General features: G+C 48.2%; 1 protein-coding gene across 2 annotated transcripts in view; it reads right to left on the bottom strand.

Annotated features, from left to right (window-relative positions):
• The window catches only part of scap (SREBF chaperone), a 32755-nt gene that overhangs the window by 8271 nt on the left and 8444 nt on the right, over positions 1-16040 (bottom strand). For both annotated transcript variants that reach the window (XM_086153828.1, XM_086153827.1), the window contains exons 3-14: positions 14168-14288; positions 13609-13766; positions 11952-12172; positions 10986-11091; positions 10548-10720; positions 9987-10113; positions 7555-7667; positions 7347-7441; positions 7113-7211; positions 6494-6706; positions 6038-6423; positions 5343-5492 (exon numbers count right to left, since the gene is read on the bottom strand). In XM_086153828.1, the coding sequence (XP_086009954.1) occupies positions 5343-5492; positions 6038-6423; positions 6494-6706; positions 7113-7211; positions 7347-7441; positions 7555-7667; positions 9987-10113; positions 10548-10720; positions 10986-11091; positions 11952-12172; positions 13609-13766; positions 14168-14288 (1962 nt within the window). The remainder of the gene's footprint in view (positions 1-5342; positions 5493-6037; positions 6424-6493; positions 6707-7112; positions 7212-7346; positions 7442-7554; positions 7668-9986; positions 10114-10547; positions 10721-10985; positions 11092-11951; positions 12173-13608; positions 13767-14167; positions 14289-16040) is intronic.

The following is a 16040-nucleotide window of genomic DNA, read 5'->3' as shown; positions in this document are numbered from 1 at the left end:
GATGGCGGCGGCAAAGAAGAATTCGACAGCACCTTATTATTATTATTATTATGAGCAGATCGCTAATGTGACAGCGGACAAAAGGAGCGTTTCACAAACCACCACAAACAAGTCCCAAATATCCGTGGAGGTTTGCAGTCATCCAAGTCTTGGCTAATTCTTATCAAAATCTTCTTCTTGTTTATTTCAGAAGATGAAGGGGGAAAAAAAAGTCAACAATTTCAGACAAAATGTTACTTCACCATTCCATGAAAAAAAGTTGCTCATTTTGACTTTGGTGGCGGCAGTGGCAAGAAAAGGCGGGAAAAGCACTCAGTGCAAAATAAAACCCAAACCAGAGGAGAATTCGACAGCAATTTATTGTTATTATTAAGGGATTAACGGTCAACAGATCGCTAATGTGACGGTGGACAAAAGGAGCATTTCACAAATCAACGGTAACAAGTCACAAATATGCGCAGAGGTTCTCAAGACATCCGGGTCATGGCTAATTCTTGTCAAAGCAGAAATCAGAAACTGTTCCTTCACATTAAATAGCAAAGACGTGGAGGATCCCTCCCTCGGCAGCCCAGCCCATGAACTGCCTGTTTGTGGTTTGTGGCCCTTTGTGCCGGCAAGCTGTCGCTACATCAGTCAGAGTTTACTTTTTACTTTCACTTTCGGTTTGCCGATGGACACTCGTCCAGCGGTGGGAGCCCCGATTGGACGGAACCGCTTCTTTCTATGTTCACTGCTAAAACTAAAAGCGGCCTATGAAATTCTGCAATTTTAAGAGGGAACGGGCCGAACCATTCGCGCTTTGGCATTTGCAAATCCAGTGACAGGCGATCGTTTTTAAAAACACAATCCTTTTTACGAAATGGCCCGCCAAAGGTGCAATCTGGTAAACAAGTACCTACGGAACCGTAAAGAGACCCTGCCTCTGAGGAAGGGCCGACTCTGCTGTCATCTGGGTCCTCTGCTGTCCAAACAAATGAAAATACCAGCTAGTTTCTGAAAAAGTTCCTACAGTGGCAAAAAGGGCTATAGTTAAGCATTATTCACCATTCCATACCACAACCTGGTTCGTCTCCGGTTTGTGTGTGAACCAGAAGGGTACTGAGGAGATGGTCTGAGGATTCCAAAGACCATCTGAGGGACACTTTGGCAACAACTGCATGGGGAGACAGACACTGTCTCTGTGGACATCATCTTCTGCATCTTCTACCCACCAGGATGGTATGCTGCTTCTCGAACAACTAACCCTGGATTAACCCTGACATAAAGGACTTCCTAAAGGGGAACAAGAGGATCTTAATGTCAGGAAACAAGGAGGAACTGAAGGTGAATGCAGAGGACCTGCTGCAGCGGAGCGACGTTAGTGGGACTCCGGAAAGACCTCTAGACCACCACCAGACTCCCAGGCTGAGGGGGGTCGGGGTCGGGTGAATGGTCTGAACCGGTTCTTCGACGGGTTTGCTCAGACACATAACCCACCCAGTCTTACCCCACTCCCACTGCCCCACATCCCACACTCCTGCATTCACATTTCCAGCTACCTTCTGACTCTCGGCCAGGTCGAGGAGTGTCCCTCACTACTGACAGGGTGATAATAGATGAGATAAATTTGTGTGTCACACCCGCACAGGCAGAGGACAGGAAGCGAAAGACATTGAACAATAGATATAAATAGGAGACATAAAAAAGAACAGAGACAACAGCACGAAAAGGATAAGAATAGATGGCAAAAGAGCTTAGGAGGATCAAGGTTTGAAATCCAGTGGGTCCGGGTGACATTGGGCCCAGGCTTCTAAAGTCTTTAACCTAAAGAAGGAAAGAGTTCCGAAACATCTTGTACGGTGCCAAAGGTGAAGTCGACAGCTACAGGCCGGTGGTGTAGGTATTGCACCTCATGAAGACACTGGAGCGGCTGGTACTGACCCATCTATGAGACCGTCGATGAACCTGCGACAGTTCGCCTGAGGCTTGGCCTCAGCTTGAATGATGCAACTGTTTACCTCCTGCAGCTTTCTCACTGTGAGGATCACATTCTTAGACTTCTCTAGTGTCTTGGACACCATCCAGGCCCTTCTACTGAGGTACAAGCTGCAGCTCACAGGTATTGACAATGACCTCGCAAAGTGGATCTCGGACTATCTCGCTAACAGCCTGCAGTATGGGAGGTCAAAGAACAGACATGGCGGTGTGCAGCAGAGGCCTTGGCCCCCTTCTCGTTCACTCTGTTCACTGCCAACTTCCGGCAGAAGTTCTCCAACGACTTTGCCATCGACGGAATTGTCAAGGACGACAATAAAAGGGAATACGGGGAGCTGATTTTGGATAGGGTGGACTGATGCCTGCAGAACAGCCTCCCATTAAACATAGGAAAACCAGGTACATGTGGATTTCCCCTGGAACGCCCCAGCACTGGTGTACAACCAGGGGATGGACATTAACAGGGCGGTCTCCTAGAAGTACCTGGTGTTCTCCTGAACAACAACCTGGATTGGTCAAGCAATACTAATGCTCTGTACAGGAAAGGCCAAATCAGGCCGTACCCATTGGTAAACGGGTAGGCTGACAGGAACAGACTGGACAAACTGCTGAAGAAGGCCAGCTCTGTCCTGGGGAGTCAGTGAAAGGTGGTGGCAGAGAGGAAAACAGTAGCAAAGCTATTGCCTATGATGGACGAGATCTTCCAGCCCATGCAGAACATCATTGCAACACCGAGCAGCTCCTTCAGTGACAAACCCCTCCGACCCAAACGCTCGAACGTGCGTGGAGGAGAGATTTCTTTTCGTTCATTCTTTGATTCACGAGTTCATTCCTTCATTCATCCATTAAACCCATAGGTGTTGCTGGCAGAAGCATTGCTGTACGCTGCCAGCTGCCACCTTTGTGCTTGTTTGTACTGATTATATATTGTTTATGTTTTTTACTATTTTTGATATTTATACATCTTACCGCCGCAAATTACAAACTATTGTTGCTGCGCTATCCACTTTGAGCTGTGTGAAATAAAATTTCCCGACTTCGGGATGAATTAAGGAATATTCTATTCTAATTTGTTTTCCCATAAACACCACTGCCAACGTTAAAACAAATTTCACGGATGAATACATCGTCACCGGGTGTGCGCCATATTGGATTGTGCTGAATTCATTTCTTTCGTTTGTTTTGGTTTTTGTAAACTTCTTGTCCTTCTTTAAGGTTCTCAAGCATAAGTCTGACGCTTCTGACGAAAAGGAAAGCCATCTGCCCGGAAGTGAAATAAAGATATAATAAAATGTCAAAGGATCTGCTCCGCTGAAATCAACTGAAATTAGCAAGCAGCTTAGTGGTATAATTTTTGAATTAAAACGCTGTACTGTAAAAGGTTCTATGTCCTCGATTGGGGGTCTAAAAAATGAGTGTTTTTAATTGCCTATTTAATTTTAATAAGTTAACTTTTTTTTTTTTTTTTTGCAGTGCACATGATAAAACAATGAGGGCATACAGACACAATTTAAATTGGCTGCCAGGAGATAACTAATATAGACATTGAGTATTTCAGTTGAACCTAACATTCAACACGCTCCTTTTTTTTTGGAGTTCAAAATGTTTGTGCTGCATGCAGAAATAGTCTTGCATTTTCTCTGTAGCAGTTCATTGATTTCATGACGGCAACCCAGCATAGTATTTTTCATGCAAAGCATAAAGGGGGAAAAGAAGATATATGCAGTGTTAGCTTCACTTTAGACGCTAAAAGGGTTTCGTGCCTCCTGGTGTTTTCTTTTCTGTGCGAAACGGATCCAGGCGGCTCTTTTAGCGCCAAAGGTTGACGACCCCTGTCCTACATTTATTTTACCACTATGTCAGCGTGGGTGAGTGACGTGCATACTCATGTACAGTGTGTGACTTCCTGTTAAGGGTGTAAACCACACAGCAGGGATAGAATAACAAACTAGGGGTCTTTGGAAAAGTGTGGGGACGATTTATCAGTTAAATAAAATGACAAGGGGGAAGAACGATCACTTGCTCCACTGCACTGCAGCTATCACTCCTCATCCCTAAAAGTTATTGTATTATAAAGTAATATATATGATTATTGGGTTTTTATTATTGCTGTTATCATGTGGAAACGTGCCACGACAAGCTGACACCTCGGCTAAAGCAACGTTTACTTTGCATTTCAATACTTTAATATCAATAGACTCAAATTCCACTTGGAGGCAAATGTGATTTGCAAAACATATTGACTTGACAGCGACTTTTTCGCTAATGCAAACTCTGTATAATTCCTGGAAACCATTTGTTCCAGCAGCATGACCTCGGTGACCCCCTGCGCAGCTTCGCGCTCCCTCTCCTCCCGGAGGAATGTGGCATTGGAGTGATGAAAGAAAACCTGCTGCGTTCGTGCGACCAGCGCCACCTGAAATGCAGGCTCACACACACACACACACACACACTCACACACCCTCTCTCTCTGCCAGTGCAAGGAAATGTGTCAGCGCGGAAATGGGACGGCATGGCTGCGATAAAAAGACGGCCGAGAGCTTAAAAAGTCTCGAAATCCCCCTCGTCTTTTTTCCCCAAACAAAAGGTCGGTCTCTGTCCGGATTCCTGCAAACTACAAGACCGACTCAGCGACTCCCTGCAGTTTCCAAAGCAGCGAAGAGAACTCTGGGATTGTTTCAAGACCTTGGCGCTATTCCTTTTTCCCTGACAGCTCCTCCCTCACTGCACCGATCACAAATTCACCGTGACATCAGCTGGATATTTGAGCGCGCAGCTGTGTTTCTGATATAGTGCCGTGATAACGGGCGAAATAGCGCTTCAAATTACACATTGATAACGTCTGACGGCGCACACCGCCTTTATCTCCGGCTGCGTGTCAGGGACGCTCGGAGGATCGGCCGCTGTCAAGGTCGCGACCCTGACCCGTGGGTAATCTGTCTCTGATGACAGGACACCGAGAGACAAGAGCAAGGTTGGACACAGCAAGTGGGCAGACTCAGAAACCAACTTCCCTGTAAAGAGTTTCACTCCAAAAAGTTCTAGAAACAGTCAGGCAGTCGATTTGGTGACAAATCCAGTGGAACCCTGACTTGTGAGTTTTCCAACAAGAGACTTATTAATATATAATATTGACGGACAAGGCATCGGAAGAGTGATTCTAAGCCAGTACGGGACGGTTGGATGGTTTTAAAATGAGGACTGGCATTCGCTCCATAATGTGTAGCAAAAGTGTGCTGGTTCCGTATAGCGACACATTATAGCATTAAGTGTGTAGCCAGTAAGTGAAGTTTAATGAAATGAAAAACTCCCCCGACCTCTGCGAAGGCAAAGCAGCCGGTAGACGACGAGGCAAAACTACTACTCACTTGTAGAGGGTGAGGTCTGTCTGCAGGTCGGCTGCCACTTTGGGGATGGGTGGCGGAGGGTGGCGGGTGTCCTGCGGGTGGCGGGTTTCAATGGCGTCCTGGGGGCTCAGGTGTAACGTGACGGGAATAACAGGGAGGATGCTGATGTACCTGCAATGGGTTTTTTAAACGGTCATGAACTTTAAAGTCTGGATCAGCGGACAAAGTATGTCACACTGGTGCAAGACATGTATGCCAGCTGTGAGAGTGGTGGTGTGTGAGGGAAAAGTTCAAGTTGGAGGTGGGACTACATCAGAGGGTCCGCTATGAACCCCCTCTTGTTGTAGGGGTGAGAGACAGGCGGAGAGATTAGGTTAGATGGGAATCTCCATGGACCGTGATGCTTACAGATGACATTGCAATCTCTAGTGAGAGCAAGGAGCAGGTGGAGAAAAATCTAGAGGTGTCGGTATGCTCTGGAAAGGAGGGAGATGAAGGCCAGCTGCAGCAAGACAGAATAAGTGTGTGAACGGGAGGAACCCAAGTGTAAGGGTGAGGCTACAGGGTGTGGAGATAAAGAGGATAAACAGTCCACAGCAATGAGGTGTGGAGAAGAGGACAAATGTCCACGATACACCAAAAAGAAAAGAAAACATACTTTGATACTTCCGACCACCTTTATGCTTCCCCCTTCTCAGTGCGCTTCCCCTTTTTACCTCTTGGCCAGAGTGATGTTGTAGTAGCCAAAGAGCGAGGGCCAGTGCCTGAAGGAGAGCCGCCTCCACCCCTCCTCGTCTTCGGCCCCCCAGGCGATCTGGGGCACGGCGGGCGGCGGCTGTGGGAGGAGCCCTGCGGCCGCTGGCCCGTGGCTGCCCTGGGACGTGTTCTCGGGTAAGGGGGTGGGAGCGGGCGGTGGGTGGACGCCGAGGGTGCCGGTGGGGTCGCCGCTGCGGAAGACGGGAGCTACGCCCAAGTGCGGGTGTAGACCTCCGCCCGCCGGGTCCCCCAGCGGGCTCTGCTCAGACACCTGGGCCGTCAGGTAGGTGCGCAGCCCGGCCGGGTCGGTGTAGACAAGGATGCCGATCCAGATCACCGTGCCGACCTGCGGGGGAAGACGGGGCGCTCGTTTTAAAGCCCCCTCGGCCGGGACAGTCGTCGGGACGCACTCTCACCATGATGATCCTCTGCGCCAGCCGGGTGCGAGCCAGGAAGTAGACCACGCGCAGCCTCTTGGGAAGCCGCAGGTTCCGGAAGGCCGGCGCCTGCAGGGTGATGGTGTGTGGGGAGGGGCGCGGCGGAGGGGGTGCCTCGCGGGGGCGCAGCGGGCCCGGCTTGGGCGGCGGCAGGCCTGCTTCGGCCGGGAGGCGGCGGTTCAGGTCAGCCAGCTGCGTGGGAGAGGGACATCGGTAACCGTGTCACGTGCAGGGTTGTCTCGTTGCCGTGACAACAGATGCAAAAAAAAAATCTCTGCAAACATCTAGAGCCCATCGATGACAACAATGAAAAAAAAAAAACAGCAACAAAACAACTCCAGCCAAGGGACTCGGAATTGGCTGAAACGGTGGTGCCGCCTAAGTCAGTCGGACAGGATCAGAACAAAACGTTCCAGGTGATGCAATCCAAAAGTATCATGATCGCTTTTCATCAAGGCGGAGAAAATAACATTGTTTGTCCAAAAATCAATTTAGATACGAGACCAATCAGGGCACACGATAATAAGAAGTTTAATAAGGTCGTCGGTGAACCAGCGGCTTTGGCACAGGACTCGTCTAAGAGGACCTCCGTGCTCACCTCCATGCGCCGGATGTCAATGGACAGAACCGTGGTGAAGAAGAACATCTGCAGGAAAAAGTCCGACACCAGGCCCACCACAGCAAACAGGCAGAACTCCTGCAAACACACACGCACACAAGAAAAAATTGTGATGAACACACACACCTGGTGTGTGCATGAAGATACGCGAAGTACTACTGTGTAAGGGCTGGTACATATTCACTCTTGGAAGTACTTTATGAGAGTAGTTACCTGGATGGCGGGCACCAGGGTGAAGTACCCGATGAGGATGATGCAGAGCTCAGTGGCCATGTTCTTCATGATAGACCAGCTCTCATTACTGAGGCCTGCGGCGCACAAACGAGAGACACGTACGCTCGTAAAAATGTATCCGACGGGGCGGCCGACGGTCAAAGTCGCGCGGACGTGTTGGAACAGTAGCCGTGCTGCCCTCTCTCACCCTGAGCGATGCGGAGTTTGACCTCGAGGTCGACGGGGGTGGACACCACCGACTTGGTGAGGACCAGGACGTTCTCCAGGCCGATCACGACCACCAGATAGGGGAAGATCTCACTGTGGAAGAACACAAACGTGTGTGCGGATTCAACATTTCTGTTCTCTTTCTGCATTCGGTGCGCGAGAACCCGTATGGTCTTCTATGTCCAGACCCGCACAGGAGAACCACATGTTTTTTGCAGCCTCGGATTGGAATAGTATATAGTATTAAAAGATTGAAAAAAGGTGTATTAAAGGTAAACATGGCTGCCTGGCCGGCGGCATCTTGCAATTCTCCCGGTGAGGATGTGAACCTGATCGGGCCAAGAAGGTGGGAACAAACTGGGTCATCGGCACGGAGGAGCACGGCGGAAGCGCATGACACTGTGGATTATATACACAACTGTCCCATGTGTATAAGTGAGTGACTTTTGCATATAAGTCCTGAAAGTCCTCTTTCAGGACTTTTTACTGCGCTGATGCCCCAGATCAGGTTGGCAGCAAGTTAGGCTATGCAGTGTGTGTGTGTGTACGTTTGTGTGTCTCTGTCCAAAAAAAAAAAAAAAAAAAACCCTCACTAACCCAAGCTTACTGTTCTGTATATTTCCTGTGCATCGTGTATTTGCAAGTGTATTTGCAGTCCCTATGTCCTCTATTGTAAGTCGCTTTGGATCAAAGCGTCTGCCAAATGCAATGTAATGTAATGTAATGTAATGATCAGCAGCCAGGTGTGGCGCACCAGGGCCGGACCAATGGCGCAGCGCTCACTCGAGGGCCTGGAGGACGCAGAGCCGTCACGCCACGCCGTCTGCTTTCCGGCAGGGCTCCCGCGATTGGTCGGACATCGGCGGTCAACATTGAGACGTGTCCGCCCTCAACCCGTTTTTGTAAGGAGTGACGCCGTCTATTTGCTCAGCAGATATAAACATTAACACGCATCAATCTAGAGGTAGTACAACGTAGATAAGCCAAAACACACATGCGCGCAAGTGTGTGTGTGTACATGCTTTGACAGGTTCAAGTGTACGGCAGTGCAAACAAGTGTGTCAGTGGACCCATCATTGAGTATCGGCAGATAGGACTCACTGGTGAAAGCCTGACAGCCTCCAGAGGAAGTAAATATTAACAGGATTGAGCTGGTGGGCTTTGCCGGGAGCTCGGCGCTCGCGTCCCAAAAAGCGGGTCAGCGTAAACGCTGGAGGGCCTGATGCCCAAGAGTTGAAAAAATATGATGAGTAAAAAAAAAATAATCGGTTAGCATTGAGGATACTCAATTAGATCGGGCATGGGCAAATTACAGCCCCATTGGGTGTTTTCATTTCAGCCAGCCAAAGATGAAATTTTATCATAAAAAAACCTACTTTATTTTAACTTTTCCCGAAATACTTGCGTTTTTCGAACAATTACAATATCAGCCATCGCTTTGCTAGAAGCATGCTAACCATGCTTGTGAGCAGTCACCCAAGAACGGGCAACCGCGGCTCAGAGGTTGAGTGCTGATTTACAAACTCGGCGATTTTTTTTCCCCCCACGTACGAACCACGATTCAAGAGTCGAGTGACACTCCAGTTCAGAGACTCTACTGTGGCTCTAGCAGAATGCAGATGAGGCAGGGAAATCGGAGATAGGCGATGTCGGGACCGGGAAGAGAGGTAAGAGCGCAGAGCTCCTGAAACCCATCTCTCATGGTAAAGCAAAGCAACCTGGAAAGAAGACAACCTGGCAACTAGAGGGACTGGAAACGAAGCTTTTAGGAAAACAACTTGCACAACCAGCGTTGAATATTCATGCTTTGCTGAAAGGCCAAATTTTTTGGTGTCATGGCTTTTACGTTCACTCCTGTTCTATCTGTGTGGTTTTTATTAGTTCACACAAACGCTCCATCCATCTGCTCCTGGTGGCCCGCCAGTCAAAACACTTGCCCGCCTCACGGGTTTCACACGTACAAGCACATAGCGACAAAATGCATCTAAATAAGAGTGCAAAAGAGCAGCAGGTGCAGCTAAAATAAATTAAACAACAGTATGTACATTGTATACTATGTCAGTCATTTACGGGTGACTTACAGATAAGGTGCTAGAAACATTGTGATCATATTATACAGATGGAAAATATGAGAAGATTCAAAGGGTGTCATGGCAACGGTGGATGCGAAGTTGCGTCCGACCTTCTGCGGCCACGGAGATCACAATCCGTGTCGGGTCGACAGCAGCAGACGTCAAAATTGTACCATCCCCCTTGGGTTGGTGCTTTTAAACTCCCCAAAAAACGATTTCAACAGGAGTTCCCCGTTTCCTTCTCCGCGTTTCGGCCAAGATTCTCAGGCACCAAAACCTGAGATTTCTTTAACCTAGCTATCATAATTCCCTAAACATGGCGGAGTGAGAGCTTCCTTACCCTCCATTGAGCGTGGGCGTCAGCCCGAACAGCGTGCACAGGCCCACGGACATGAGCAGCGAGCTGAGGACCGTCACCACGGCGGCCAAGGCCAGGCCCCACTTGGACTTCACCATGTCGATCTTTCCTGCAGGGGGGGGGCGGATGACGGTGAGGGGTGAAACCTCGCGCGAACTTTCTGACAGCTTCGAAAAAGACAAAGGAGACGGGACTTTTTCCCCGCACCTTCAGACTGAGTGGGAAATGATTTGTGCACGTGATGACAAAATTTAAAAAAAAAAAAAAATATTGAAATGTAGCAATATGCTGGTTTTACTTATGGTAGTTGACATAAATGTCAACAAAGAGCAGAGTTTTAATCTGCTAATCAGTCTCGGGGGGAATATTTATTCAGAACAATCTGATTGTGTGTGTGTGTGTGTGTGTGTGTGTGCTGAACAAATGTTTGTGCTGGAAGGGAACGTTCTTACGGCGGCGCGCCATGTTCCTGTGGAAGGGGGATTATCCCTCGTCCAGACACACACACACACGCACACACTCGGCGGTATGTGCCGCACTGACGTGTGGAGAAGTAGATGTAGGCGAAGAGGATGATGTAGGTGGTGACCAGGGGGACGAGCTCGGCCACGCCGATCTCCTCCTTGAAGTGGACGTGCACCATGTGGTCGTCCCTCAGGCTGCAGTTGGCCGACGGGTGGAGCTGCTTCAGGCGCGCACGCAGGCTGCCGAGGAACCTGCAGGCGTACATACATGCACGTTCATTACACACACACACAAAGCCAACGTCCTGTTATAAATGTGATATAAATTACTGCCTTGTTTTTATGTTGTGAAGGTGTTAAGGGAGATGTTGACCTTTGACCCTTTGGGAAATAAACACTTGTTCCTTTAGAATTCATTAGGGGGGATTTTGACCTTTGACCTGAACGCTTCCTCATCCATCACATGCGGACATGATTGACAGATGACAAGAGAACGGCGGCTGTGGGCAGGACCTACACGGCGTCGTAGGTGGAGAGGACCACGGTGATGGTGTAGGACACCACCCTCTTCCGGTTGTAGAGGCTGACCCCGGTGTACTTCCCAGGAACGCCAAACAGCAGGTCTGAAACAAACACACACACACACACATTTGTCAGGGCTGGATGCAAATAAGGAAATCTGCATCCCCACCATGAAAAACGCCAGTCACATGATAAACATCCCGGCAGCGGCGATCCGGTTCACCCTTGGAGCGGGTACAGTCCCAGGAGGATTCTGTGGGTTTTCCAGGGAATGAAACTGCTCATTCTGTCATTGTGAAAGCCTCTTAGTTAGCTGATACCGCTAATCCAGCAATCCCCCCCCCCCCCCCCCCCCTCCTCCCGCTGGTTCTCCTGTGCAAAGATGGCCGCCATCATCCGACCGTCGGGAAGCAAAGCCTCCACTTCTACAGCAGTCACACACCGGTTGCGTAACGGCTCATTTTTTGGCTGGTTTTCAGAAAACCAATTTCAGATGTGTGATAATCATATATCGATTCTCGGGATTATTTTGCAGGATTTAATCTGTTTTTACTTTTGAGTCAATCTTGCGGAGTTTATTGAGTTGGGAAGGCCTGGTCGTTGCAAAGAGGCAAACAAAGTCATAAATCCGTGCATGGTGATGAAGCCGCAGCCTGAAGGTAATCCCCTCGCTGCAAATTCAACCCCCGGGGCTCCTTATAATCTGGAGGCAGACACCTAGACGGGCAAGGGAAATTTTCCAGACGGCGCTTGCTTGGCATCGCCCCACACACACACACGATATGATCTCTTTTCCCTGGACCTGTTGTCATTTAATCACAGGGCCACATGCGGAGACACAGAACCCTTCACCTCTCTCATTCCCACGTCCACACAGATGCAATTCACTTTCACTCACACGTCACAGAGAAATTCAAACACTCACCCTCTCATTCACACGTCCGACAGAGACCTTTCCTACCTCTGAGCGTGGCCGAGGTGTGCAGCCCCTTGGGCTCGTGCTTCTGGATGGTCTTGAGGAGGTTCGGGTCCGAGTCGAACAGCTCGCGCTGGTTCTGCCAGTAGTTGCCGGGGGAGACGAGCAGGCAGCCGTGCTCCGGCAGCACCGACTGCATCCGCCGGAGCCCCGGGAACAGGTCCGTCACCTGGAGGCACAGCGTCTCCAGGCTCCGGACCCCAGAGCTGGACGAGGAGGAGGAGAAGTTCAGGCACAAAGATGTTCTCTTCCAGTTGTCGGGTCTCCGCATCAGTCGAGATGAACCAACAATCCCCTCAGTCGGTCATACCCTTCCATAAATCGAGGTAGCCTTGATTGATCTATTTATTTATTTTATTGTGCCAACTATTTCTTTGTGTTTTATCTTTGTTGGCTCACACTTTAAACATGGGAGGACCTTTGACCTCATGGTGCAAGGTTCAAATGAAAAAAAAAAAAAAAACAAGACAAAACTGGGTGAAATGTTCATGTCCAACATTTTTTGGGTGATTTTGTAAAAATAAACAAACAAATAAATGAATGAATAGAAATAAATTATTACATTTTTAAACTTGATTTTATTTTTAAATTAAAAAATCCTTGGAAATTAAAATTACTAGTTTCAAAAAATTATCAAGTAATCAAAAAAAGGCATAAAAATAGGTTAATTTGCACAACGTCAGGAAAACCATTCTTTGCTTTTTATTTTAAATTTTAAATTATTCTTGGAAATTAAACCTAATTACTGGTTAGTTTGAAAAAAAAAACAAGAAAAATGGTCCCAGAAGATAATCAAGTAATCAAAAAGGTGCACAAATTTGCATCAAGTTGAACGCCAAAAAAAACGCCAAATTCTGTTTTTTAAATTAAAACATATCTTGGAAATCAAATCTAATTACAGGTCAATTTAAAAAGGAAACAAGAAAAATTGTCCCCAATGAAATCAAGTACTGTAATTTCGAGACTATTGAGCGCACCTCAATAAAAGCCGCACCGGCGAGCCAGTCGCTATCTTGGGCTTCCTCCTGAGCACTAAAACCGTCAAAGTCAGAGTTGAACGGACTCAGAATTTCCCCGTCATTTCATCGGTCTGATGTGACGAGGAGAAATGTTTTAGCGGCGTGTAGCTCATTAGCCGCCCACCCTCCACATATTAGCCGCATCGTTGTTTAAGTGAAAAAAGTTGCGGAAATTACGGTAATCAAATGGACAAAAATAGAATAAATTTGCACCAAGTAAGAAAAAAAGAAACTTAAAATTTGTAAATTGTAAATCTTAGACATAAAATCTAATTATTGGTTACTTTAAATTAAAAAAAAAAAAAAAAAAAAAACAGAAAAATTGTAAAATTGTCCCAAAATAATCAAGCAATCAAAAAATTGGTTACATTAATTGATTACATTTGCACTAAGCTGAAAACAAAACCCAACAGAAATACATATAAATTAATGACGACGACGAGTGTCAGTGTTAAGAACAACGTTGTTTAAAAACATCACCCCTGAGTTGACCTTTAAGGTGAAGCAGCTGTGCTAACCCCCAACCAAAGACCACCGGACTTGCTAGCCCGAACCGACCGTCGGCTGGAAAACCCCTTCGGGCCGCAACTGCCTCTCAGAGCGTCCTCTTGGCGCGTGCTCACCTGTCCGAGTGCACGTGGTTGCGAATCTCCTCTAGCAGGGTGAACACGCGGCCCAGTGGCGAGCGGAACACATCCACCGGCACCAGGCCGCTGTCCCATGGAGACACCGCCGCCTTCACCAGGACCTGCTGGATGTAAGCCACCGGGGGGCCGCGATACTGTGTGTACACACACACACACACACATTCTCACTTAATTTAATTCTGCCAATTTCTCAGGTAACCTCTTGAAAAATTTCTCATCATTTTGTCGTCTTTTTTTTTTATCAGGGCATTTCTGAGTGATTTATTTAAAGGTGCGATACAGTTTATTCACAACAGCCGACTGACAGTTCACCGCCAGTTAAAACTCTAGCAAAAGTGCAGATGTATCAAAGATATGCAGAGATGACGTGCTGTGAAGTAATAAATTACTTCTCATTTTCCAGACCCATCTGGTTGGAAAAGGTAAAACTATCTCCATCGCGCGCAGAGCAGTCCTGGTTTTGCAATATCTAGAGCTGGATTATTTTCCCAGGATTCAAGCGAAAGGAGGAAACGGGGCCGGCGTCGAGTCCTACCCAGTCGGGCCGCTCCCCCGGCTCCCCCTGGGGCTCCTGGGAAGGGACGGCGTAGTCTCGCACCCCTGTGGTGAACTCCACGGGCCCCGTCCCCGGCAGGGGCAGCCTCAGCAGCGGGTAGCTGGTAGTGGGGCGAGATGCAAAGACCGACAGCGTCATGGCGGCGCCAACACACAACCCCCGCCATCCCCGGACACAGTTTTTAGAAGTCATTTCCGTCACCGCGACTATTTCCAGGTACGTTTTTGCACTGGTGTTCACTGCCCTCTGCTGCGTATCGTTGCCGCTCACTGTTGCAGAGCGACTCTGTGTGTGCACGTTTTGAGGATGATGAATCTGAGGGCTTCCCTCGAAGTCAGGAGCTGCTAACGCAGGGAAAAAAAAAAGCGTGGGACTTTACCACCTTACCGACGTGAAACGCACTGTCGTCACAGTGACAGCTTGGATCAAACATTAAATCACATGATCAATCACAACTGTGATCAGTGTGAAAATATTCGGAAATCCCAAGTCATAACGTGAACGATGAGGAAATAGGTTTTATTTAATGCTTTTCAAAAGGATTTTCATTAAATTAGTTCTCAAATTTTTCATATTTCAAGTGGAGTTTTCAGGGCTCGAGAGGTCGAACGCGAGGCCGGGGGTCCATGTTTGATCCCGTCTCGATGGCACGACCGTTAAACGCTAATGGAAGACCTTAAACACGCCCGTACGTGCGCACGCACACACACACACGCGGTATCGAGATCGAAAACTGATCCAATTGGAGATGGGTTGCTTCACACTCTGTCCCCCTCCTGTCTGGATGAGTCAGAGCGTAGGTTTTCCACGAGGAAGAGGAAGCAGGTCTTTCAGGTTGTGTTAGCTTGTGAGGAGGGCGGTTCCAAACATGCGGAGACACATTCGGGTCCAGGGAGGGAAAGTTTCGAAGATGCGGAGATATCTTCACAGCACCTACGGCCATCTATGTCGCCACGGTTACAGGACAGGTTGCCCTATGGGTCCTTCTCTGACACGCCTTCCTCATAGTTGGGGTTTCTTCATACACCGAGGGGGAAGTAGTCCAAATCCACCTGTCGATCATTCTGCTGGGAATTTTATAGTTGTTCTTTGCAATTTTTTTGTTGCCGTGGTTACTTGAAACATTTAAGGCATTCTGCACTGAGATACACCTGCATTACCCACCGCTCTGGAAGTCAGACTTGAGATGACGAAAGCGTTCCTGCAGCCTTTGAGAGGAACCACGTGAGATGCATTCGGGTGTCCTCCTGTCTTCCCATGAACATCCGATGCTCAAACAGAGACTCGGGACAAAAGCCGCCTTCGGCTCAACGCGGCTTCCTCTGAAAAGGAATTCCGGCTCCGCTTAAAATCACACCGCGCCACTTTCCCGCAGCGGTTTCACAACACACGAGTCACGGCATGAAACGGAGGAGGGTCCTGCAGTTCTTGGAATGGCAGGTTACCTACCACTGTGCTAAGGTAACTAGCACGGGTGGTGAAAAGAAGATGGCGGGCACGTTGGGGGTTGGTGTAAACCCCGGGATGGCACCGCTGATTTCCTCCCTGTGTTATTCCTCTATTTTAACTTCATTTCTTTTTTTTTTGTCCCCATATGGTTGTCACGTCCTCAATGCTTCCCCATGGGTTTGAAGGGAATGGCTTGTTTCTTTAATTTAAAACTGAGGATGAGCCGCATTCTGGAGTGCGGGGAGAAAAACAGGGACACTCGACTCACGGCACTCAGGTACGGGATGTTAAAGAGTCAATCTTCAGGATGAGGAACATTTGGGGAATTTAATCTGCAGTATGGGACAATGTCTCTGTGGGGAATAGAGCCACAGGAATGGACATCATAATGAAAAATTTATAT

This window comes from Fistularia commersonii, chromosome 10, assembly GCF_037954325.1.
Source record: "Fistularia commersonii isolate RoL2024-O1a breed Wild chromosome 10, RoL_Fcom_v1.0, whole genome shotgun sequence".
NCBI classification, from domain to species: Eukaryota; Metazoa; Chordata; class Actinopteri; order Syngnathiformes; family Fistulariidae; genus Fistularia; species Fistularia commersonii.
The sequence above is the reverse complement of the archived record's forward strand: the minus strand, read 5'-3'. Positions and strand labels throughout refer to the sequence as shown.